Source organism: Exophiala oligosperma (assembly GCF_000835515.1).
Source record: "Exophiala oligosperma strain CBS 72588 unplaced genomic scaffold supercont1.3, whole genome shotgun sequence".
In the NCBI taxonomy this organism is placed as follows: domain Eukaryota; kingdom Fungi; phylum Ascomycota; class Eurotiomycetes; order Chaetothyriales; family Herpotrichiellaceae; genus Exophiala; species Exophiala oligosperma.
Genome location: NW_015622820.1, coordinates 3,406,984 through 3,430,712, shown reverse-complemented (window position 1 = coordinate 3,430,712; position 23,729 = coordinate 3,406,984). Strand labels below are relative to the sequence as shown.

The 23,729-nt window shown below is 50.8% G+C and overlaps 6 protein-coding genes across 7 annotated transcripts; 5 read left to right on the top strand and 1 right to left on the bottom strand.

Annotated features, from left to right (window-relative positions):
* Window positions 1-108: 108 nt before the first annotated feature.
* Window positions 109-1,514, top strand: PV06_03968. Of its 2 annotated transcripts, XM_016404799.1 has the most exons (4): window positions 109-642; window positions 738-852; window positions 911-1,092; window positions 1,147-1,514. In XM_016404799.1, exons 1-4 carry the CDS (start codon window positions 519-521, stop codon window positions 1,284-1,286), a joined length of 561 nt encoding a protein of 186 aa, XP_016265804.1. In that variant the 5' UTR covers window positions 109-518; the 3' UTR covers window positions 1,287-1,514. The 2 variants fall into 2 exon arrangements, with proteins under 2 accessions (XP_016265804.1, XP_016265805.1); XM_016404800.1 differs by having other exon boundaries at window positions 109-852.
* A 332-nt stretch (window positions 1,515-1,846) lies between these two features.
* Window positions 1,847-2,752, top strand: PV06_03967 (uncharacterized protein; the record flags this gene model as incomplete). Its single annotated transcript, XM_016404798.1, has 1 exon — window positions 1,847-2,752. The coding sequence occupies one exon, from the start codon at window positions 1,847-1,849 to the stop codon at window positions 2,750-2,752; it is 906 nt and encodes a 301-aa protein (XP_016265803.1).
* A 681-nt stretch (window positions 2,753-3,433) lies between these two features.
* Window positions 3,434-6,622, top strand: PV06_03966 (uncharacterized protein; the record flags this gene model as incomplete). The annotated part of the gene is made up of 1 exon (XM_016404797.1): window positions 3,434-6,622. One exon carries the CDS (start codon window positions 3,434-3,436, stop codon window positions 6,620-6,622), a length of 3,189 nt encoding a protein of 1,062 aa, XP_016265802.1.
* Window positions 6,623-7,428: 806 nt separating this feature from the next.
* On the bottom strand, window positions 7,429-10,184 carry PV06_03965 (uncharacterized protein). Its single transcript, XM_016404796.1, has 5 exons — window positions 9,594-10,184; window positions 8,981-9,541; window positions 8,757-8,902; window positions 8,178-8,702; window positions 7,429-8,036 (listed from the first exon to the last, which is right to left on the bottom strand). Exons 1-5 carry the CDS (start codon window positions 9,729-9,731, stop codon window positions 7,511-7,513), a joined length of 1,896 nt encoding a protein of 631 aa, XP_016265801.1. The 5' UTR covers window positions 9,732-10,184; the 3' UTR covers window positions 7,429-7,510.
* A 4,929-nt stretch (window positions 10,185-15,113) lies between these two features.
* On the top strand, window positions 15,114-17,927 carry PV06_03964 (uncharacterized protein). The gene is made up of 4 exons (XM_016404795.1): window positions 15,114-15,844; window positions 15,902-16,024; window positions 16,078-17,005; window positions 17,057-17,927. The coding sequence occupies exons 1-4, from the start codon at window positions 15,802-15,804 to the stop codon at window positions 17,574-17,576; spliced, it is 1,614 nt and encodes a 537-aa protein (XP_016265800.1). The 5' UTR covers window positions 15,114-15,801; the 3' UTR covers window positions 17,577-17,927.
* Window positions 17,928-18,419: 492 nt separating this feature from the next.
* On the top strand, window positions 18,420-21,285 carry PV06_03963 (uncharacterized protein). The gene is made up of 3 exons (XM_016404794.1): window positions 18,420-19,197; window positions 19,249-20,574; window positions 20,625-21,285. Exons 1-3 carry the CDS (start codon window positions 18,670-18,672, stop codon window positions 20,712-20,714), a joined length of 1,944 nt encoding a protein of 647 aa, XP_016265799.1. The 5' UTR covers window positions 18,420-18,669; the 3' UTR covers window positions 20,715-21,285.
* The last annotated feature ends 2,444 nt before the right edge of the window (window positions 21,286-23,729 follow it).

The window sequence follows — 23,729 nt, the reverse complement described above, 5'->3', positions numbered from 1 at the left end:
TAAGTGAATAGCACCGTGATAGGCGGCTCGATCGCCCGGGGTCGGGATGGTCAGGGACAGCCATAAGAGGGCATGAGCCTCCCCACGTCGTTGGCTCCAATCCGCTCACCGAACTGCATCACTGCATATCAATCGTCCTTTGAGCCATCCTACAACTTTCACTCTTCGCCGTATCTCCTAATCAACTGTTCTGCCTCAAGCCTCCGACACCCTAAAGCCCTCGACCTATCTACCTCCAGTGGCTTGATCTCTCTCGCGATCCCTACACCCTATATCGTCAAGTGCAAGTCCGCATTCAATCCGCGTATCCGAGCCTCCTCCGCTTTCTGCCAGTCCTAGTCAGTTCCGGCATCGCCATTTGTTTGCCACCACCGACTGTCTATCCGATCCCCTCGTAACGGCGACAAAGCCGCGCTCTGAGTCTTGACATTTCACAGGCACTGTAGACTTCCAAGTCGAGCATTTCTTAAAGGACTGCTCACCACTTGACACCGCGCACAGCCGCCCCCTGCACCACCATGAGTAGTCCCAAGCGGAGGATAGAGACAGATGTGATGAAGCTCATGATGAGCGACTACGAGGTGACACTGGTGAATGACAACATGCAAGAGTTCTATGTCATATTCAAAGGACCATCAGAGAGTAAGAGCATGACCACTATTTCATATGCCCAATGATGGCACTGATCGATACCATAAGACGAACGAAGACTGACTGGACGACTTGTGCTTTTGTAGCACCTTTTGCAGAAGGGAAATGGAAAGTTCACGTCGAATTACCCGATCAGTATCCATACAAATCGCCTTCCATTGGCTTCGTCAACAAGATCTTCCATCCAAACATTGACGAGGGGTGGGTAGTTGGACTGGAAAAGAGATTCAAGAAGCGCCGGCACTGACTGAGCATACAGGTCAGGGTCGGTATGTCTAGATGTCATCAACCAGACCTGGTCACCTATGTTCGACATGATCAACATCTTCGAAGTTTTCCTACCCCAACTCCTCAGATACCCCAATCCGACAGACCCGTTGAACGGAGAAGCGGCAGCATTGCTGATGAGAGAGCCGCGGAGCTACGATGCGAGGGTCAAAGGTGGGTCAAGGATGTAGTGAAGATGACGGACCAAGGTACTAACATCAAGGACAGAGTATATTACGCAGTATGCAACGAATATCCACGCGGATGCTGATGAGGACGAGAACGAGACAGATGGGGAATTGAGTGAGGTTGAGGACTTTGATAGCGACGGCGAGGATGAACCAGCTGGAACCATGGAGGATGTATGATGATGACTACGAGCAGAAATGCAGCACAGGGCGTTATCTCGATGTTTGGTTATATACATGGGCGCCTGGTGTAACGAAATGGGTCAATTGACGGGATGGGAATCCGAACGGAAACAGGCATCTAGTTCTTCTGTATGGTTTGAGTCCAGCTCATTTTTATTGTCGTCCAAACAAGTCATCCCATCTCATCAATGAAGTCGTCGCTGTATCAGGCTGTGTGCCTTCAAGGCTGTCATTATTCGTGATCCAGGATTGTGCTCGGTGTTAGATTGGGGTGGAAGTGCGTCATTACATTGAATCGTCTCATGAGCCCCAGCCACGCGACCCTCTTCCCTTTCCCGATTCTGCCTGTGACACACCCCTAACACCTCCGTACTGTGCCCCTACCACACCCGTCTTCCAAACAGGCAGTGTTCTATTCCTTACAACCCAAACACTGACTGTCTCACAGTGTCATATTGCTCAATGTAAGCAGTCGACGCTACTCCGTACTTACCAACAGCTTCGATCTCACCCTGCTGCGAGTATCACGGCTCAACAAGCTCCCGGCGTGATCAACCATGTCGCTATCGCTGAATCACCTACCTCCCGAGGTGCTCCTGTGCATCTTGTCTTTCCTCGACGTGCCAGATCTGCTGCAGCTCAGCCGGACTTGCCATGTCCTCCGCGACGTTGCTTGCGACCCTCTTTTGCATCTCGAACGTATACATCATGCCTCTTACACTCTGTCTGTTGCTCTGGCAAGGAGACCGCTCAAGTCGTCCATAAGCCCACCTAATTCTTGGATATGGCTGAGCAAGACAAATGTCCTGTCGAGACAAATCAGCAAGAGTCTGGTTCGCATACGACTCAGTCACAACCTTGAACACAGACCAAGTCCGCGTGATTTGGTGGATCGGTCCATCCTGCCGTCTACGTGCACCACATACTCCTCCCTCGTGTCCCCGGCGCTGATTCAGTCGCGGCAAGCAGTCGAACGGCGGCGGCTGATGGACGGTCTCGGTAGGAAACTCGAGCGGAGGCCCAGTATGAACAGTCTCATATCCCTGAACATTATGCCTGAGGAATGCGCCAGGCGCAATGTCTCGCCAGCGATTGTGGCTACGCGGCGAAAGGTCATACGGGAGAGTTTGAAAGATGGTCTACGAGCCTGGGTTGAAGGTCGAGGTCTGCAGGCACAGAAACGCAAAGCGGATGAGTTGGAGGCTGCTGAGGGAAACACGGTCAAGACGCTGGTTAGGCGGTTCGCGGCACGAAAGCTCGCGCTCGAGAGAGCAGAAAAGATCGATACTGTAAGTCTGGAGAAGAGAAGGGCACAGGCGCGATGGGGAAGGGAAATGGAAATGGCTAGACAGGCCGAGGAAAAGAGGGAGTTGGCCAACGGTGGTTGCGTGCATCCGACTCGGGCACATGTTCTCGGTTTGAAAAAGTTCTGGGAAGGCGTCATTCGAGCTGCAGCTGGATGAAGTTGCTATCTTGCTCGTCGAGCCGTTCAAAAGGTCGAATACCCTGCATTCGGTTGACGGGATGGTCGTGGGGTGTGGCGCTACTGGCACAGTGAACCTTTTGAGATAATGACCTGAGATGAATCTCCTATGCTAACGACTTTCTCACTTATTCTGGATGTATGTTGTATACATTTAATACCAGGATATAGGCCTTGATTTGTTCAATCTTCTTTCCTTTACACGCCTGTACTCCGCAGTCGAGAGGGCATGTCTGGCGCACAAGGCTCAATGAAGCGCAAGGCTGCATTAGTATCAATTCAATAGTTTCAAAAGTCCTTGTTGACGATGACATCAACGGCCGCGGATTTTGCCTGGAACGCACATCAAGCGCATTACTTCCAGAATCCAGCGCAAACATTGAGTGATCGTGTACTGAAATCGCACTGAGTTATTCTTCTTCTTGCCGGCACCTTGTGCCTCTTCATACAGTGTTCGCGTTGGTTGTCCTGACAACCGAGGAGGTAGCGCGCAATTGGGTCACAGGCAGTCATTTCTTGCGGCACCCCTCAAAGGATCTGGTCGTTCGAAAGAACGCATCTGAGGGCTTATTCTGCGTCTACGATCCCTAAACCGTGTCTTTGGATTCGAGCAGACGTAAGCTCCTTTCAATCCTACGACTTCTCTATCTTTTCGATCGACATGGTGCGAGAACAAGCGCCAGCTCGAAACCCACTTACACCATCCATGGGTAATGCGGCGCCTCCTGCGAGGCCTCAAGAGAAGGATGACCGGCCAGAGGGCCGTCCGCAACCACTCTACCCTACCTTGCAGAACCCACCAGAGCAACCTCAATTCGGCAGACCTTCAGCACTGGGTGCCTCTCCACAACCGTATTCACGAACGCAACCTCTTGTCAAACCGGCGGCAAACGTATCAGTGCCACGACAGAACAACAAGCCTCAGTCAGATAAATACTCCAATTTGTTCGTTGCTTCAAAGAAACCCTCTCAAAGACCAGAACTGCACAAACCGCATGTTATCGCAAACCCCCTAGACGCATTTCGAAACATTAACAACGCCTCGAGCCAGTCCAAGCCGCGCCTCTCAGACGACGATCTTTTCGAGGTCCCTAAACCTGCGAGCTTTTCTCAACCTTCACCTCAGACCGCCTCATCGCATCAAGCCAGACGGTCAATAGATGATGTATTCGAGATCCCGAAGCCTTCTAACTGGCCGTCATGGCAACCGAACCCTGCCGGTCATCCTAGCTTTTCATCCCAACAGTCCACAAATGCTTTTTTCAGACCACAGAACATCATTGACATGACTATGGATAAGATAGGCTTTGCTACAAATCGGAGTCACTGGCAGGACGAGCGTTTCGCATCATCAGACCCCTACACGTATATTGATTCTGCCAAGGCAAACGAGAACATAAAAGCGTTACTTGAGGGAGCATTCGAAGATGAGGAAGACAAGCCGCGGACCAGAAGACGGAAAAAGCAACTGGAGACAAAACTCGAGGAGATTTCCGATAAACTGAAAGTCATGAGCGTCAAAGGCGAGGAAGGCGAGGAAGGCAATGAAGAGCAAGCAGATCATGAAGAAGAAGATGAAGAAGATGATGGCACTGTTGCCGGCCTCAAGGTTAAACTCCTTCCGCACCAGATCGATGGTGTAAACTGGATGTGTGACAAAGAGACCGGCACCAAAAAGACCCGTGGCGTATTGCCAAAGGGCGGAGTTCTGGCAGATGACATGGGTCTAGGCAAGACGATCCAGTCCATCGCTCTCATCCTCTCGAACCCCAAACCTAGCGCCGAAGAACTCCAGAAATCGAAACGAAAACTACCCGAAAACATCGGCAAAGGAACGCTGGTCGTGGCCCCGCTTGCACTGATAAAGCAATGGGAAGCTGAAATCAAAGACCGTGTCGACGATGATCATGCATTGAGCGTCGTCGTCCATCACGGACCAAATCGAACAAAGAACTTCAAGGATTTAAGGAAGCATGATGTCGTGATTACTACTTATCACACTCTCTCCTCTGAGCACGCTGGGTCTGGCGGAAATCTCAAGGTGGGATGCTTTGGAGTTCACTGGTATCGAATCATTCTAGATGAAGCGCACAGCATCAAAAATCGCAACGCCAAAGCCACCAAAGCCGCATGCGCACTTGATGCTGAGTACAGATGGTGTCTAACGGGTACGCCCATGCAGAACAACCTCGACGAGCTGCAGAGTCTGATCCATTTTCTGCGAATCAAACCATACGATGACCTCAACCAGTGGCGCGAGAGCATCACGAAACCTATGTCTAACGGGCGAGGTGGGCTCGCGATAACACGGTTGCAGGTATATCTCAAGGCTTTTATGAAGAGACGGACCAAAGACGTTCTGAAACAGGGACCTCAACCTGGAAAAGACGGAGAAAAGAAAAAAGGGCCAGGATTCAACATCGTGGAGCGAACGGTCGAGAAAGTCGAGGCGGAGTTTAGTCAACAAGAACGCGAATTCTATGCTCGGTTGGAAAACCGAACGGATCGAAGCCTCGCGATGATGATGGCTGGCAACAAGATGAGCTATGCGTCGGCATTGGTGCTGCTCATGAGGTTGAGGCAGGCGTGCAATCATCCGAAATTGACAGGGAGTGATTTGAGCAACGAGACTGATCCTGCAGGAAGTCAGACGCCCAGTCGACGCAAGGCGAGTGTTGACGACGAAATGGACAGCATCGCGAATATGCTCGGTGGTCTGAGTGTGGAGAGCAGACGATGCGATGTGTGTCAGGTGGAATTGTCCAGACAAGAAGCCAAGGATGGTGCAATCCGCTGTAAAGAATGCGACGCGGATCTTGAAGAGCAAAATATGCAGGTGTCCAAGATCAAGAAGAGCAAAAAGGAGAAGATGGCCAAGAAGGAGAAAACGGCGATTCAGAAACAGCGCAAAGAGGCTAGACGAGTCATTGTCGATAGTGATGATGATGATGATGATGGCGACGACGGTAGTGATGAAGACGAGGATGATGAGGAGGATGTTTCTGCTTCCGACGACGAATACGACTCAAGTGAGAGCGAGTCTCCCAACATCATGCAATCCACCAAGATCCGACACTTGCTGGGGATCCTGAAAGCCGACTCCCACCAACACAAATACATTGTCTTCTCCTTCTTCACGTCGATGCTCGATCTGATCGAACCGTTTCTCCGACAACAGAGGATCAGGTACGTCCGGTACGACGGCAAGATGCGCAACGATGCACGCGAGGCGAGTCTACACAGTCTACGCACCGACCCTTCGACCCGTGTTTTGCTCTGTTCCCTGCGCGCGGGCAGTCTGGGTCTGAACCTCACTGCCGCGAGCCGGGTGGTGATCCTCGAACCCTTTTGGAACCCGTTTGTCGAAGAACAGGCCATCGACCGGGTCCACCGTCTCAATCAGACCGTGGATGTAAAAGTTTACAAACTCACCATCAAGGGCACGGTCGAGGAGAGGATTCTGGAGTTGCAAGACAAGAAACGGGAATTGGCCAATGCCACCATAGAAGGCAAGACGGGTGCCATGAAGCTCACCTTGCAGGACATGCTGAAGTTGTTTGGGAGGGACGCGGAAAGATCTCAACCTGTCGATGTTTCGTCGTCTCAGGTTGGTTTGGCGGCTGGTGGAAGAGTAGGGAGAGGGTTGTTGGAGCCTAGTCAATTACAGTCACAATCTCAGTCACAATCTCATATGACGACGATGAACTCGAGCACGAGTATGGGTATGAAAGACGCGTATGTTGGTGGTGGTGGTGGTGGTGGCGGCGGAAAAGAACGAGCCAGAGAAAGAACCAGTGATGGTGGTGCCAAGAAGAAAAAGGAACATGAGATTTATGGACGACGATGGTGATGAAGACGGCAACAGAAAAGAATAGAATGAACATGACTCGGTTTTGGACTTGGAACTTGGAGTTGTTCCAGAAAAATGAACATGGACATGAATATGACCAGGCTGGCCCACGACAATGACTCCTGGACAGGTGGTCGGCCTTTTTTGTCTTGTACTGTTTTCGAATGACTTGCTACAATGATAGAGCACCGAGCAGTCGTGTCTTACGGTGTGTACTTGGAACTCCCTGATTGATTTTAGAGCCAAATCGAGGGACCCCTGTGTTTTGTTCTTTTCAAAATGCATAGGTACCTACCTACTTCCCACGATAGGTAAGGTGGTGTACGTACGTACCTTTGGAAGTGCGTGGGTAGTGTCACCCTTGTCGTATACAATACTTGTAAAATGAAAAAAGGTGAAGGGCAAAGGAACAAGCAAAAAGGGCCAATTCATAACCACAAGGTACCTACCTACCTGTCTGTTGGTAACTAACTGGTGGCCCCAAGGTACAGTACACCTTACGGAGTAGGTACTGTGTACGTACAGTATCATCCTCACAAAAGTGATTCTTGTCTAACCCCCGGTATAGTCCGTACTCGGTACAAATACAAATACAATCTGGAATTTTTTTTCCCTTTTCTTTTGCGAGTGTGTCCAAAACACTTCCGAGTCTAGCGATTTCTTTTCCGTCCGTCGTATCCCACGATCCACCCGCGAACCCCTTGCTGCTGCTGAAGAACGAAAAAAAAAGAACCCAATAACTTCGTAACGACCCTGGACTTGGTATCATTTTCATTCTTGACCATATCACAACCGACGAAACCCCAAAAGAGAACTTGAGAAAGACCCCACAATCCACAATCCACAATCCACAATCTGAAATCTGCAAACCACAATCTGTACTTTTCACTACGCACTTCCTTCGAGGTCGAGATCCTCCCATTTGTCGAGGAGATAATCGAGTCCCTTGTCCGTGAGGTCGGACGTGTTCCGAGACACCGAGACGGCCGACAGGTCGGAGAAAAAGTCTCGACAGTTTTCGGGCAGTCGGATGCCTCTCCTCTCGGCGGTCTGCTTGACGGCCAGGAGCAGGCCGTAGCCCACGGGGAACCGTCGACTCGCGGCGCGGATGGTGAGGCACAGGTTGAAAAACGCCTTGGGGGCCTCGGGGGTCTCGTGCAGGCCCTCCAGCAGCGGGAAGACGGCGATGGCGAGGGGCTGCATGATGATGACGGGGAAGTGGTCGGTGCCCCATTTGAGGCGGATGTGCTCAAAGAGCTCGGCTATGCGGATCGACGACGTTATCGACATTTGCTTCCACTTGGGCCGTTCCCCGTCGGGCTGGGTGCGAATCAGCGCCGGGCGACCCTGATGCCCGCACTCGACCGCGGCGATTTGCTTCGCCATCATCACCATGACCCAATTGTGTAGTGCACTGGAAAAAGGAAAAAAAATTAACCACCCGTTAGTTGAAAGTTTCCGTTTTGGTTTGGTACAAGAACGTTGGGCTTGCTGCTGAGGAGAAGAAAAAAAAAGAACTGGTCTGGAAATTTGTTGGGCTTCGAGTTGTACTTACTGCAGAGCAATGACATGAGGTGAGGATCTTCCATCCAGGTGCAAACAGTCGGGCAGAGTCCTGTTCCAATTTCGGATATGAACGTACAACTCCCCCAGTTGGCGGATGGCATCGTCGGCGTCTTCCTTGGTTCTTTTGGTGACCAGCCTCTCTCCACGTGCGGTCATCTCGATCAGACAGAGAAAACTGCGATAGTGGCAGGTCGGGTGGAAGCTGACCGGAGTGTGAGGCTGGGGGTACGGTGTCCAGTCAACGTTGTCGCCTTTGTGATGGTCCGACTGAGGTTTGGGGCCGGACGGTGGCCTGAGAAACTGCGTCTTTTCAAAGTCCAAGAGGGTGCAAGAATTGAGAGTGTAGAGCGTCCACTGGAGTGTGTCCAGGGATCTCATGACATCGTCGAGATACCCTCTGGGTAGATCCATACTGCGAAGCACCTTTTGCCTCCACCGTTCCAGGTCCTTGGACAGGAATATTTGCTGATACAGGACGGCATTTCCGAGCGAATCTTGACCACTCGTGTTCAGACTAGAACAGACATGTCAGTCCAACGTTGACGTGAAAAGACTGGGGTCGACTTACTAGGTCCATTGCACACCCAAGGTTGCCACTACGGTCATGGAGACTCGACCCTTTTCGGCATCGAGGCCTTTCTTCGCTTCTTGGTAGAATTGTTCACGTATCCACTTGTTGGGTTCGGAGCCGTCATCGGCCAGAGTGTCCAGGAGCTGAGAGGGGGACGATCAGAGGCAGCCCAAATTAGAGCAACTGACGGGAAGGGGCGAGGGAGAGAGGAGAAAACTCACACATGCATCAGCCAGTATCATGTTCACCAGGTAGGGAGTACATATCAGGCCTCTGTCGTCCCCGGTCCTCATGGCGTTGAGGAAAAGCTTTTCGTCGACCCAGTGCCACCAAGGGTGGGCCCAAGTGAACCACAGGGAGATCAGGTGCGACACAAAATCGTCGTCGTCGGTCACCGTGGTCCATGGCTTCGCCGGGACGGAAACCGGAGGGTTCACCACGTCCTGAATACGTCCGCGCATTGGGCGTCGTACGGCTCGGGGTGTTTTGTCGAAGCCGTTCTCGATCTGCATTGCGTCCGAACCAGGGTGGAAGTGGCAATCGAGGTAGGCGCGGATGTCGTGCCTCGAGCTGCCATTCCGGATCGTTTTCAGGAGAGGTTCGATCTGTGTGGTGTTGGTCTTGCGGATCGTGGCCAGGAGGTCATCGAAGAGGCGACGATCATTCTCGAGAGCGCTCAGCTTGCGCTTCATGGCCAACCTACGGCGGCCATCGTCGTTTTCGTCCTTGACACACTCGGTGTTGTGAGATATGCAAGAGACACACGGTAAGCCTTCATCACACTGTGCAAATGTCAGCCATGTTGCTCGACAAGAATGGAGGAAAACAACCCACTCTCGTGCGTCTCCTTTTACAGCCAAAGCAGGCGACACTGGTTTTCCTCCTCGTCGAAAGATCCGAGTTTGGAGGAGACATGGAGGAGAAATTAGTCGAAGCGACCGGCATCAGGTCTCGAAAAGACAGCATGGACATGACAATTTCCGACAATGGCGAGTCAGGAGAAATCCAGTGAGCCCGGAAATGATCGCGAGCCGAGAAGATTCCAGCCGTGGTTACTCGTTACGGTTACGAGAATTGTCAAACGGTGGTCAAGTCGCTCCAGGGGCTTTTTGGTGCCTAGACATCAACGTCGCCAGTGCGATGTGGTCCGGTGGGAATGATGAGTTGATGAGTGATGGAACGATGGGTCAGTGTAATGCGCTTGTGCTCGTAGTACTCGGAGGTCGCGTCGTTTGGGAAGAGGTTTCTGTCCAGGCAACAAGACGAACGTTGTACTCGTCCTTTGCTAGAAGCCAGAAAGAAGTAGATGAAATCATGGTGGACATGAAGTTCGCATCGGCTGCTTTATCCGTAATTCGATGGAGATGAGCTCATCGTCACAAACAGCACGCCGGATGATAGGAGATGTTTCGACCAGCGATCTGTGTCCATGTGGCAGCTTACCCTCAAAGTTTAATATGGCAATCAAAACATTACTTTGTATAAAGAGAATGGGCTGGGAGTTTAGATAGTGATGCAATGGATCAAACTACCAGAAGCTTACGATGATAATCTTTTTGCACTATGTACTGAGTACATACCCAGACACAAAGGACGGAGTTTCGTGGCTCCAAGTGAAAAAGGCCAAGATTGCGGGGGAAAGAATCAGAATTGTCATTGTCAATGATTCCTCGGACCCCGTAATGTCAACAGGGGCTTAGCTACGGATACACGGTAAGGGGATCTAGATCATATTGCAAAGAGAATGGGTTGTCTTCATCCTCATACTTTCCAACGTATGAGTGACGACACCTTCTGGTGCGTTATCTGCGAGTTGGGTCGTTGGCGTTGTGTGCGACACCGACCACGAGTACGCCGAGTTGGCGCATGTGAGAGTTGACAGAACTTGTTGTGGCGGCAGCGAGGAATATCAATTGGTGGGATGACATGGGTCACATCTGAAGAAGGCCGGATACTCGGATGCTACAGTAGAAAGCTCTCCTGACCCTCGAGCAATAGAAGGCGAGTTGTGAGATGGGGTGTGCCAAAGGGTCAGATCATTGTTGTCAGTGTTCGCGATCAAATTCCTGGGGGAAAAAAGACCCTGAAAATCTTACGATCATCATTACAAGCGCCTCTTGATCGCCAGGAATTTTGACCCGACCAATTGGCAGCTACTGTATGATGTCGCTTGGACGAGATCGTGTACGAGTACGGAGTACAGTATGCCCTCTCGTCTCTTATTTCCAGTAATTACGGAGTATGTACAAGTACTTTATCTCATGCCACCTTGATCTTATCGTCACCTCCTCCATCGACCACAATGCCAACCACCCCACAATTCACCATCCTCCAAACCAATCGGTCGTCGCATCCGTCACGAAGCCTCGACTACAATACATCATACGATGGTGGTTCGATAACGTCAGCCTCACCTACATCGACGATATGGCCTGACTATTGACTGCCCATGCCAATTATTGCAGTTCAAAAGGGGTTGTTGCCAATGCGTACACAATTATCTCTTCTCTAGACCTGTTTGATCATTTAATATCAGAAAGAACGAGCAGAACCCCGAAGAGTTTAAATTCCATTTTTACTCGTATCACCATGGCCGCAGCACGAGTAATAACACCAAGACCATCACGTCTACCATCATTCAACAACGACAGATCACCACAGAAGGAGCTCACCTACGACGATTGGAAAGCTGCGCGCGAGCTTCGATCCATGGTGTCTCCCACCAAATTCAGCCTCTGGCGTGATCATCACAGACACCGCATGTCTTTGCATGAACAGTACAGGGAAAATGCAAAAGCACTATCCCAGACATTGCAAGAGATACTCGAGGACAGACTTTCTTCGGCATGTGCCTGTCGTGCTTGCAGCACCCGTCCAAAATGAATGCCCACAACCTACAAAGATCACGAATTACTATTGTAACTCCTCCAATACCTCGAATCGATCGGCATACATCTCAACCTGAAATGCAGCGTCAGCATATGCACCAAAGGTACACCAAACTGCTCTCATCTGAAAGGTCTCTGAGTTCAGCTTCAGAAAATCAGAGAAGATCCAACCACAGTGACCGAGCATTAGGGGGAGGTCGGCCCAGCCTGGCGTAACGGAAAGTCTCTCCGTGACCATATTATCCGACCGAGACTTCTAGCCAATCGCCCCAGTATGGCCATAACAGAACGTGTGCCATATGATGTACACCCGGATAGACGATCCGGCACCACTCACCTTGTCCACGAATGCATGCTCTCAGGATGATCAGCTGGTTGGGCACAGCTTCAGAATGACCGGGAACGGAAGGATTCAGTTGAAATCAGAGGTCGCTAACTGAACCATTCCCGTAGCTCGAACAAAGAGCCCTCCGGAAGGTGCAGACTGGGAACAATGTCACGGGGCTGGACGGAGGCGAGGCTACGTGAAAAGATCTGGAGGATCAACATTTCAAAGATTGAGCCTTACATATGGTTTTTCGACATTGGACGGATCTTGAAGTCATAATTATGGTAGCGAGAGACCTGCAAAGATGAATGAACAGCTGTACAAATGAGAGCTACAAGGTTATCTTAACCAACCCAACATGACGGAAACACATTCCGACATGCTGTAATATACCTTTACTAACCATTTTATTCCCAATGGGCGTCTGGAGTAGTAGATTTACCAACGCGCATGGCAGTGCGCATCGACATGTTGGCGTCTGATAAGCCTACCTGTCTGTCATTTGTCCTCAGCAATCCATCTCTTTGGCATCTTTGGAAGTCCCTAGCATCGTGGTGACTTTGAAAACGGACGATTTGAATGCAACGAAATCCTGTAGACTTTTTTTTCTTTAGCTGAAACCAAGCTGATCATGATCCAAGGCACCGACCCTAGCATGTGCACTCGATGGAATGGCACCAGCGCTTGTGAATCCACGTCAAAGAGTCGCGGCAAATCATAATGTGTGTAGACATGAGGATTGGATCGCCGGCCTTGCACGGAAAGAGCGACTCCTTATGATCCAAGGTCTGTTCTTCTCGAACAACCTTCCTTCGTAAGATGAAGATGGGTAGTGCACAGTCGATGCAAAAGTCCAGATGGTGGTACCGAATACGCGTACGAGGACTCGTAAATAATGTGAAGCCATCCGAGCACAAATGAGGAGCACGCTCACCCCCTTCGGTATCGTCCATTTTGAATATCTGTTCTTTTTTGGGATTTGAACGCAATGATGCCAACCTGTGTGGCGGCGCCTCAGAGTCTGCTAGTCATGCAAAATTTCAAATGCCTCTTCTGTTGAGCGGTGGTAAATTGTGTCAAGAATGTTTTTTTTTCCTTTTTCGCTTTCGGTTGCAATTGGAGTGGACGCGGCGGAGACGGCACCGGCGTCCCGTCCCCCATCCTCGTCTACTGCACAAGTGGACATTATTCGCTGTAGTGTTCAAACAAGATATGTCTTCCCACACCAGCAACCTTTTCGCTCCTTTGCCAGAAAAGCTGCAGGAAGGGCTTGGGGCCAGGCACCATATCCTGCATGGTACGTCTGACATAGTGAGCCAATAGTGGGAGGCCGGGGGATTTTTTTTAGCAAGGGGCAGGACGTGCATGAACGCGAAGAAAACGTGGCAGCCACCAAAACCACATCGCCATGTCAGCGGGAATTTGGGAATCGTGGATCATTAGATGCTGACAGGATATTGACAGTTGCGAGTTCGTGTCGCCCAACCACCTGCGCTCTGGACTTGTCACCTCCACAGTGGAAATCCCGCACCAAGGCTAAACTTTTGTGCATATTTTGTAGTCATACAGAACAATACGGAGTACAATCGTTGATCTCGGCGGGATGAAACAAGTTTGTCTTAAGCTGAAAAGGTCGTCGGTTAATAATGAACGCTGCCGCTTTCAAAACTGGGGACGGCCGGGCTGGAGGGGAGCCAAGAATAGCCCGTTACACACAGGACACATCCCCAGACACGGCAACATGCATGCATTTATTGGCCCTTTGCAAATGCCCCTTCATGACGGGCCCGAGGTAGGGACGAGACGCAATTACAGAGTTACAGACTGGCCGATTCGGTTGTCAATAATGATGAATATTGCAGGAAATCGATTTAGCTCAGACCAACTTGAAGGCCCAGTTCCCAGAAAGGACAGCAGAGCCCGAGCGTCGGGAATGGGTGGGTAAAGTCAGCCAGGCACTGGGCTTGTGGACTCACCCATCATCATCATCACCATCATTCATCATGCATGTTTGGCTTCGGAGGTCTGCGGGTCAAGAGGCAACCAGCAATCAGCAACCACCAACTTGCCATGCTTTTCTGCCAGGTTCATGAGATGTGTGTGTGGGTGGTGGAGGCCACGAGAAAGGGGTAAAGCACCGGGCGATGAAACGTGGCTGCCAGGCGGCAGACAGCCCTAAACTGGGTTTGGCAGCACTGGCTTTTGCTAGACGTCCGACGGTGTGTCAGGTATGCGGCAGCTGACCTGCTAGCCAATTTTATCACTTCAAGCCGTACCGAAAGTCTCGCTGGTCATGGAACCGGAAAGTTGGCGGGAAAAGGTTGCAAGGGTGAGAAGGCTGGAGGAGTCTCTATTGGATGGCTTCTACAGATACCTCCGTACAGTAAAATTTCGCCTCATCGATCCCCGTGAAGGAAAAGCAGAAGATACGCTACTCTTTTCATGTGAAGAGACTCAAAATCATGTTCAGGGATGGGAACGAACGACACGAGAGACAGAGGATCGGTCGCAGACCCTGGAACCTTCGTCCCGTGTGCGAGTACGGGTACGAGTACCTACGGAGTAAGGTGCTATTGTGCAATTCTTTCGAGCCGCGCCATGCCATGTGCTCGGTCGAGGCGGTCAGCGCCCCCAGGGACCCTTCGAGAAGAATCCCGGGCGATGCCTCTTTGAGATAGGTACGACTCTAAGCGTGGGTGTAGGGCCAGACTGGGAGGGCAGTTTCAGATTTAGGCTCCCTCTTGGTAAGGAGAGTGTCCATGACATACGAAGTATTATTGTGCGTAGGGCATGTTTGCATTCCGGTACTCCGTACCAGCGCTGAGTGTGGAAACGATGGATGCTATTCTACACCTACGTAACAACGTCCACGGTAAGCAGAACAAGGAGATTTCCACGTTACAGTACTCCGTACCATGCCCATTCTCACACTTCAGTAGATCTTCAACGGTGGAACCGTTCTTTATTATCTCGGTATTATTGCGTGTATGTCAAGGTGAAGAAAAAAGCCTTTCGTTCCATCCCTGCTGCTCCCACTCCATCCCACTTCCACTATCATCAGCCTAGAGGCCCCTGCACCAGGCCTGGCGCCTCCGCCCTGCCAAAGAGAAACCCTCGGTTACCGACTTGCAGGTCTTAACTTAATCTGACCCTGACCGCATCCCTTTCCTCTGGAAACTCTCACCTCAAGTCTCTAGCCCAGGCTGAACACCCAGTCGGATTTTCTGTTCACTGTAGGATTTTTGTTTCCAGTGTACAATTATCAAACACTCTTCTCACCATAACGAGTATACCCGTTCCAAACATCCAAGACTTATCCTTCTGGACTCAAGGGTGATCGACCGGTTCGAATTGCCAGATACAGGGGACGCTTCGGCATTTTCTTCACAAACTGTCGCCTCCGATCCTCGAGGCCGCTTTGCCACTGACAGCTTCCGATCGCTAATAAAATAATAAGAGAATAAAATCTCTGGAGTTCGATCCTGAAATCGGGACTTGTCGTTGCGCTGGCGACTCCATCCTCCTTCGACCTATCTTGAGCAATCACTCCCACGTGTCATGTGTCTGCCATAAGATTTGCATTGGTTTACGACGAGTAGGGAACTTCACCCCCTACTTCACCGCCATACCCGGAGTACTGCCGGTTCTACGATCGTTCAAGCAACTTACGTTGGACGGACTCCTTCGTAACTCCTTCTTCACCGCGCGATCAGGTTCAGAGAATCCGCTCCATCTTTCGTGGCAAGCCCCCATGTTCCATTTGTCACCGACCGTGAAGCAGCAGTGGAGCCCCTGAAGCCCGTCTCAAACTCGTCTCTTCACGCTCATGGGCAACTCTCAAGGGAAACCAGTCGTACTGACTGATGAAGGTGTGCATCTATCTCATGAGGATATTTTTGGTCTCAAAAGCTGATCATCTCTCCTAGTCAACCTGAACCACTTTCGTTTGCTGAGGGTTGTTGGCAAGGGTGCTTTCGGAAAAGTTCGAATTGTCGAGCGCAAAGACTCCGGTTTAACATTTGCCCTCAAGTATATTCGCAAGGATGAAGGTACCTTTCACCCCAAACTAATCTTCAGACCTGGTCGAAGCTGACAGTGATAGTCGTTCGATCCGAGAGCGTGCGGAATATCATCCGCGAAAGACGAATGCTCGAACATCTCAACCATCCGTTCTTGTGCAATCTCCGATATGGCTTCCAGGACGTTGAGTATTTGTATCTTGTGGTGGATCTGATGAATGGAGGGGACCTTCGCTTTCACATCCAGCGGAAAGCCTTCACAGAGGACGCCATTCGCTTCTGGATGGCAGAATTGGCTTGCGCCCTTCGATACATTCACAGTCAGGGCATTGTCCATCGAGATCTGAAGCCGGACAACGTGCTACTGGATTCCGAGGGACACGTCCATTTGGCGGATTTCAACGTCGCTTCTGACTTCAAGCCCGGCAAGCCGTTGACCAGTAAGTCAGGCACGCTGGCATATCTCGCCCCAGAAGTTTTCAGAGGCTCGGGGTACTACAGCGAGGTGGATTGGTGGTCGTTAGGAGTGACCATGTATGAATGTGTATATGGGAAACGACCATTCGAAGGCAAAACGTATGAAGAGCTGGCCGAGTCCATCTCTGCAGGATCTCCACACTACTTTGTTACCAAGCCACCTGTCTCGATGCCCTGTTTGTCGGCTATGACCTCTTTGATCGAGAAAGACCGGCGCAAACGCATCGGAGCCACCGGATTCGACACATTCACTTCCCATCCCTTTTTCCAACCCATCAATTTCGACGCACTTGAGCGAAAACAGATACCCCCGATATTCGTCCCTTCCAGCGAAAAGACCAATTTCGACGCGACGTACGATCTGGAGGAACTCTTGCTAGAGGAGGCGCCTCTAGAGGCACGCGCAAGGAAACAGAAGCCAAGGGCCGAACTACGCAACGATGCCACGAGTAGGGAAATCCGGGAAGACGAGCTACATCGGATGATAGAGACCATGTTTGAGCCGTTTGACTACACTCTTGCAAGTTACGAAGTGTACGCACGAGCTCTACTACCAAACCATAATAGTCTGCTAACCTTACCTAGGCCTGCAGCTGCAGCAGTGGCTGGAACCGTACCGGAGGAGCATGTTCACCTGGATACTACACAACCCGATCCGCAGAGTGTGCCTACCTCGCCCGATGGATCGCCACCGTTGTCACCAAGTGCTACCGTCACACCTCAAAGCGAAGAAATGTTCCCTCCGCTGGATGACGTGAAGCAAGCATTGCCGCACGCTCAACAGCAGATCGCCCGGCCAGCGTCTTCGTCGAAGTCCTTTAGCCGGCCCATACCACCACAGAGACCAATGGCAGCGACAAGGCAGCCAAGCAAAGGCGGAGGGGTGCACATGGTACTGGACGAGACAGGTAGCTGGACCCAACTGGCAGACCAGACACCGCCAGGCTATCCGGAAGGAATGGGAGGTGACGCGGGCGCCAAATACGAGAAGGGAAGTGGCAGCATGCTTGGTTTCCTGAGCAGAAAGAAAGGCAGAGACCGAAGCCCCAAGCCCAAAGAGGCCGGAGTGCTCGGCAAGATCGGAGCGAGGCACATCATCAACTGAAGGATGTGAATGATGTTCGATTGCGGGATCCCCGTGTGCGGAGGACCTATCGGTACTCGAAAGATTCCAGGCCTCTGCACGGCAAGGCTGGCAGCAGAGGCGATGTCAGAACGACTGGCGAATCCTCCACCGACCGGAGTTGTTTTTGACGATACCCAACATGTTATGTACAGTTGCATTGATTGCAGGCGATTTTAATTAGATGGTTGATTACGGAGTACGACAGATTGATTGCGTCCTGGTGGCGGGACAGAGCAGAGACGTTGGAAGGCCCGCCGAGCTGGGTGCTCAGTGTCGTTATTGTACAAGTACTCGCGTAGTAGTAAGCTGTGGTTAGACCGATACCTACCGGTATATACATGTAATAGTATTTACAGCAACAAACATGACATGGAAGCTTTGTACTTGTACTTATCAAGAGATGAGGAAGCGATAAGAAAGATATCAACAACAACAATAATAACAATAACACGGCAGATGATCATCCATCCGTTGTGTTTTTTCGTGCTGGGTACAGCTAATCTCTGGTTGAATGTGGGGGAGTGAATCTGGTTGTTGGGAGAGATTTTGTTTGGATTGCGGTTGCTCGGGCGGCGGGAAGGCTCGCTGTGGCTCCCCAGGGCTGTCTAGGGCCGCCTAGAGGCTATTTGGGGGTTCCCAGTGGCTGGCTATTGCTCTGTATGGCCCCCCCGGCCTTCACTAAGGCCAGAAACGAGAGCTTGGACAGACCAGCTTCCGACTAACCCAAAAGTGCTCGGAGGAGCCAATAACATCCAAACGTCAACACGCCTGCTTTCTCTGCTATTCCTGCCTCCAAACTGCTGCTCTACGCCTTTTGCGATCCTCTTTCTTTTTCCAATAGACCAGCCAACTCTTTTTCTTCCTTTGGAGCTCGTGTTGTTTCTTCAGCACATCTTTATCTTTCAGTCCGCCCTGTCTGCCAACATGTGCAGCTGTTGAAAAGACCGTCCATCGGGTCTTTGGGTTGTCAGAGCAGCAGCACGCGTCGCGTTGTTCGGTCTGCGTACCCCTCCCTGCCATCCTCAGTTCAGCACTCCCACGAGCAGCCGACGAGCTCGAAATATCCTTATGAATGGCAGCTGCTGTATTCATACCACCCTCGCCCCATGATCCTCTTGTAAAAATGGCCAACGTCTCCCGTCGAGTCCCTCTGGCGAGCCTTTCGAACGCCACAAATTCCCCCCATAGGCCTCTCACCCACAGCGGTTCCAAGCGGCCGAGGAGTCTGGCCAATGTGGCTCAACAGGAAAATGAACCACCGCAGAAGCGTCTGGCGGTGGAGAAAAATGGAAAGGATGCCAACAGGAACCCGGCCACGCCTCAGAGGCAGTCGGGCCCCAGCATGGCCGAAGGTCGCGTGTTTGAACGAGGGAATGGTGAGTCTGGATCTACCGCTTTCCAAAGGAGGCTCGTAGCTGCCCGGGAGAAATCCACGGGGCTCCGGATCACCAAGAACGTTGAGTCGACCACCAAGGAAGATAGTATCCGCACCTGGCAGAAACATTACCGAAAACTCTTTCCAACGTATAGCTTCTACTTTGACGGCATCTCGGAGGACACACGCGCACGCTTCCTCCGACAGATCACGGGTTTAGGAGCGGTACGTTTCCCTGCCCTTGTTGTGGTGCACTACTAATGATTTGGGCTGTAGAAGGAAGAAAAGTTTTTCTCCAAAGCGGTCACGCACATCGTCACGACCCGTCACATTCCTACAGAAAATACATCTTCCAACGACACCGCCCAGCAATCACCAGTAGAAGACCAGCCCCAGACCATCAACCCGTCGCTCCTCGAAAAGAATCCCCGTGGGCACGTGCCGGCGACGACAAGACGCGATGGAGCCAACCACATGGATATTCTGGTCAGAGGAAAAGAGATGGGCATGAAGATATGGGCGGCCGAAAAGCTACAACGTGTACTGGCGTCGATCCTGGGGGATGCAGGCAGCCATACTCACCACTCCCGGAACACGACACACGGCGGTCGACACCAACATGAAGACTTGGGCCAGGTATTGAAGCACGAGAAGCTGGCTGCATATTCTGAACGCGAACAACCCACGTTGTCTCTGGTGCCGTTCAAGGGACCTTTCATCTACGTTCACGACATGGACGAAAAATATCGACCGACCATGGTGAGGGAATATGTCAGGGTCAGTCGCCGGTCAGATGGGGATTGGCCGCAGTTCCGCTCGGCTAGCGTTGGCAAATGTCCTTTTGTGGAGGACCCAACCATGAAGAGGGAGCTGGAACAGGAGCAGCGGACAAGGGCCAGGATGCTTGCCCTGCAGCAACATCAACAACCACAGCATCATGTGACTCGCACGAGGTCACACGTTACTGTGGACAAGGCGAACCTTGATCCTCCTACACGTCGTACAAGCCCACGTAAAGCCCTTCAGACCGTTCACAACCCAGCCGATGTACCCATGGACCTGGACTCCGATCGCAAGAAGACAGGTCCTTCTGCTCATGAGCGACAGCCGTCATTCCCGCCCATGCCTGACAGACCATTTGAGTTTGTTCGGCCTGCCCAGCTACAGATGTCTCGGGAACCTGCGGCATCAGGCATACAAAGGTCCAATCTGACCTCGGCGATTCAATCACAGATGATCTCTTCGACAGCTGCTACCGGGGTCAAGGCCGGGACCAGCAAGGAGGTGCACCAGCAGTTGAAACGACAGGTGTTGGAACGAACCCATACCGGCAGCCTGTCGGTGGGTTCCATACCATCGTCTCATCGGATGAATGACCTTGCTGGTGCTCTTAAGAACGTCCGAGCTCCCGCGCCTCAAAGAGCGGCCAAAAGCCGTGCTCAAGAAAAGCTGGGCGGAATTCAAGAAGAAGACGACGACCATGTAGATGACGTTTCAGCCGAACGAGCCGCCCATCTCAGCCGAAAGAAGAAGGTGGTCAAGAGAGATCCGAAACCCGGATACTGTGAGAACTGCCGCGATAAATATGATGATTTTGAAGAGGTGAGCAGGAGAATATGTCGTCCAGTTGATGTCAGGCTAACCAGACACAGCACATTATATCACGCAAACATCGAAAGTTTGCCATGACACAATCAAACTGGAATGAACTTGACGCCCTTCTTGCCAAACTGCAAGCATGACTTTCCCAAGCAAAAAAGCGACCATTTCGAAGAGGTTCTACTGGGTCGAGCGGTGCCTTGATCAGGTGTGGAGCCGACCGAACAAACGACAGCATTTTCGCTCACTTTGATTATGAACATTGAATAGCCTCCTGCATTTTAGCGGCAAGCATGTTTTATTCTGAACGCATCAACAGAGCCAAAAGACAAAAGAACTGTTAATCCAGGAAAAAGTAGAACGATGCAAAGATGTGGCGGGTTGGGAATGGCCTTGGACCCGCCATGGCAACTGCACAAAAAAAGAGACTAGCCAGATTATTTAATTCAAGCAGCCATTGTCTGTCAAGCGAAGCGCTGGTAAACAGTTACGAGACGAAAGGACAGACGACATATCGAATGAAAGGACTTAGCGATTGATTGTACGCGTGTTGATGAAGCATAGGGAATATTTGGTTGCACAGGATTTACAGAGTAGTGTTTTTCGCATTGCAATGAATGGAGTCTGGGTTTGACATTGATACCTTGATTAGCGAGGAGAGAGCCATCTTTTTTTCTTCGTTTTAGTTCTCCGTAACGAGTAGGTCAATTGATTCTACCACCTAACAACCCCAAGGATATTCTGTACGGTGTTTGAGTTGAAGCATATCTCGTCCATTTGAACGCTCTCTTCGAGTCTGTCGTTGTGCGGAGTACGAGTACGAATGCGGAGTACGAATATGAGGAATATCCGGATATGGCAGGTCAGTTGCCGGACGCGGAAGTGTCTGGGGTTTTTTGAAGCTTCAACATGACGTGTGCAAGCGCCCCACTAGCGTCACTTAAGGATGGTCCGTGGAAGGTACTCCGAAACCTGTATGCAAACAATGTTCGTTGAAGAGTACTTACTACTGGGTAGGTACAGAGTTATTGATTCTCTCACATCCTCATCGTCGTTCCCTCTTGCACAACAGCAACTGAATTGTGGTGTCAAACGTCGTTCCTTGTGGTTTTACTCGTAGTACAGCTCTCAAAGCCACCTAAATGGTGGTGGAATGAACGACGGGAGAACGAACACGTAATAAAAACAATGCGAAACATAATACTCTGGTTGACGGCACCGAACCAACAAACGTGGACTACACGAGTTCTGATTTTTAATTGTTGCCCAGACTCATTCTTCTTCTTTGTTTCTCTCTCTCTCTCTCTGGTCGGGAAGTTTCTCGGAATGGGACCTCTTTCTTTTCTTGGTTCTCAAAAGTCCCCAATTCGAAGGGACATATATGCTCACCGTCACAGCTACACCATGACGTGTTACTTGTCAACGACTCACCGGTGTCAGGGTCAAACATTTTCTACATCCCAGTCATGATCAAAGGAAACGACCACTTTTCAAGCTGAGTGGGTGTTGTTTTTTTTTTGTCCACCACATGAAAATCCGTCATGGTATGTGCTACTAGTGTCAAGGGGCAAAACAAAGAAATCCACGCCGCAACCAGGTAAACATCACGGTTCCGTGCACTCAATACCTACCTACGCACAAGCAAGTACCAAGGCTGGGAAGAAAGAAACAACCAAAAAACAATGAATGAAGTCAAGGAGGTTGTCGAGCCCCTTTTCTTTTCGCTTTTTTCTTTACATCTTCGTTTTCGTTCTTCACTTCGTATACCTAGGTACCTTACCCGGGCACTCTCAGGTTTGTGGGATTCACTCTGGGACTCGCAAGTAAAATTCTTCATCTATTGCCTGTTCCGTTTGTGAACCTACACGTATGAGCAAGCCATATGACATTCACGGTCGATCCTTGTTGTCATAATATCTCTGTTGTTCTCTATCTTTTCGCTCCGGCCAATCTTCGCTCAGACTCTCCACAAAGGTCCTCATTCCTAGCTTGAAACACTTGAACGTGTTGTCGAGCTTTCACTTTCGGTCTCCTTGAATTGTTCGATCCGAAAACTCCTCTCCTCCCCTCCTTCCCCACCCCATCGCTTCACAAAAGGCAATATCAATCACCGTCATGGCTCCGAGGAAAAGAGTCCCCGTCGAGGATCGCCCTATATACGAACGCGCTGCCTGGACGAGTGATGCAGACAAAGTCTCAAGACGAATGAGAAGGTGGAGGGCCAAGAACTGGTTCGATAGAACCGCGGGGGCATTTGCATTGTCGAAACCCAGGGCCGGGAACAATGACACTGAAGATGGATTTTGGGAGGTTCGTCGCCTCGTCGATTTCTCTATATATACCTTCTCCCCCAGACGCCCGTATATACTAACTAGGCACATAGTGTACCGAGATGCTGGGTCGTGGATCATTTGGAATGGTGGGAAAGTGGACAAAGTTTGACGGCAGGGGAAACGCTCTCGATGTATGTTACACCACCACCTGATCTTCCTGGCTCGTTTTGAGTTTACCTCATCATGCTATGCTATGCTGTGTGGGTGTCCCTGTGTGTGTGTGTGTGTGAATATGCTAACGGCCGTGGTCAACCACCAAAATAATGTAGCATATCGCCATCAAACAAGCCGAAGTCAATGAAAATTTCGACGTCGACAGAAGTGGCAATTTTGACGTTCCATGGGAAGCGAGGATCATGATGGAACTCTACGACCAAGGATGTGAGAATGTGACGAGACTGAAAGGGTTGAAACTTTTCACTGGCAATCATTCGGGAAACTGGAGGTATTATGTTGAATATTACAAGTACGGCACCGTACATGGTTTGATCGGCAATTATATCCAGCACAACAAGGCGAATCCAAGATTTCAGTACGTTTTATACCCTCCCTCGCCCTGACATCATCCTATCGATACGAAAGAAGGCAGAGAGAGAGAGAGAGAGAGAGAGAGAGAGAGAGACGATTGGATTACTGACAAAGGCACTCAAACTCTGACCAGGCAACGGATTCCAGAAGCATTCATTTGGCAAGCATTTCATGACCTCGCCCAAGCCACTTACCATATGCGCACCGTCAAGTTTGATAAGAAATTTGCGCCGCCAGGAAATGATCAGTGGATATTGCATTTGGATTTGAAGCATGAGAACAGTATGTTTGTTGAGC

Coding starts and splice junctions, on each gene's coding strand:
- PV06_03963 (XM_016404794.1), top strand. CDS start 18,670: ATGGCAGCTGCTGTATTCATACCACCCTCGCCCCATGATCCTCTTGTA. Junction 19,198..19,248: donor AGATCACGGGTTTAGGAGCG/GTACGTTTCCCT, acceptor TTTGGGCTGTAG/AAGGAAGAAAAGTTTTTCTC. Junction 20,575..20,624: donor AATATGATGATTTTGAAGAG/GTGAGCAGGAGA, acceptor AACCAGACACAG/CACATTATATCACGCAAACA.
- PV06_03968 (XM_016404799.1), top strand. CDS start 519: ATGAGTAGTCCCAAGCGGAGGATAGAGACAGATGTGATGAAGCTCATG. Junction 643..737: donor ATTCAAAGGACCATCAGAGA/GTAAGAGCATGA, acceptor GTGCTTTTGTAG/CACCTTTTGCAGAAGGGAAA. Junction 853..910: donor CATCCAAACATTGACGAGGG/GTGGGTAGTTGG, acceptor CTGAGCATACAG/GTCAGGGTCGGTATGTCTAG.
- PV06_03965 (XM_016404796.1), bottom strand. CDS start 9,731: ATGTCCATGCTGTCTTTTCGAGACCTGATGCCGGTCGCTTCGACTAAT. Junction 9,542..9,593: donor GTAAAAGGAGACGCACGAGA/GTGGGTTGTTTT, acceptor ACATTTGCACAG/TGTGATGAAGGCTTACCGTG. Junction 8,903..8,980: donor TGATACTGGCTGATGCATGT/GTGAGTTTTCTC, acceptor TCCCCCTCTCAG/CTCCTGGACACTCTGGCCGA.
- PV06_03964 (XM_016404795.1), top strand. CDS start 15,802: ATGGGCAACTCTCAAGGGAAACCAGTCGTACTGACTGATGAAG. Junction 15,845..15,901: donor AGTCGTACTGACTGATGAAG/GTGTGCATCTAT, acceptor CATCTCTCCTAG/TCAACCTGAACCACTTTCGT. Junction 16,025..16,077: donor GTATATTCGCAAGGATGAAG/GTACCTTTCACC, acceptor TGACAGTGATAG/TCGTTCGATCCGAGAGCGTG.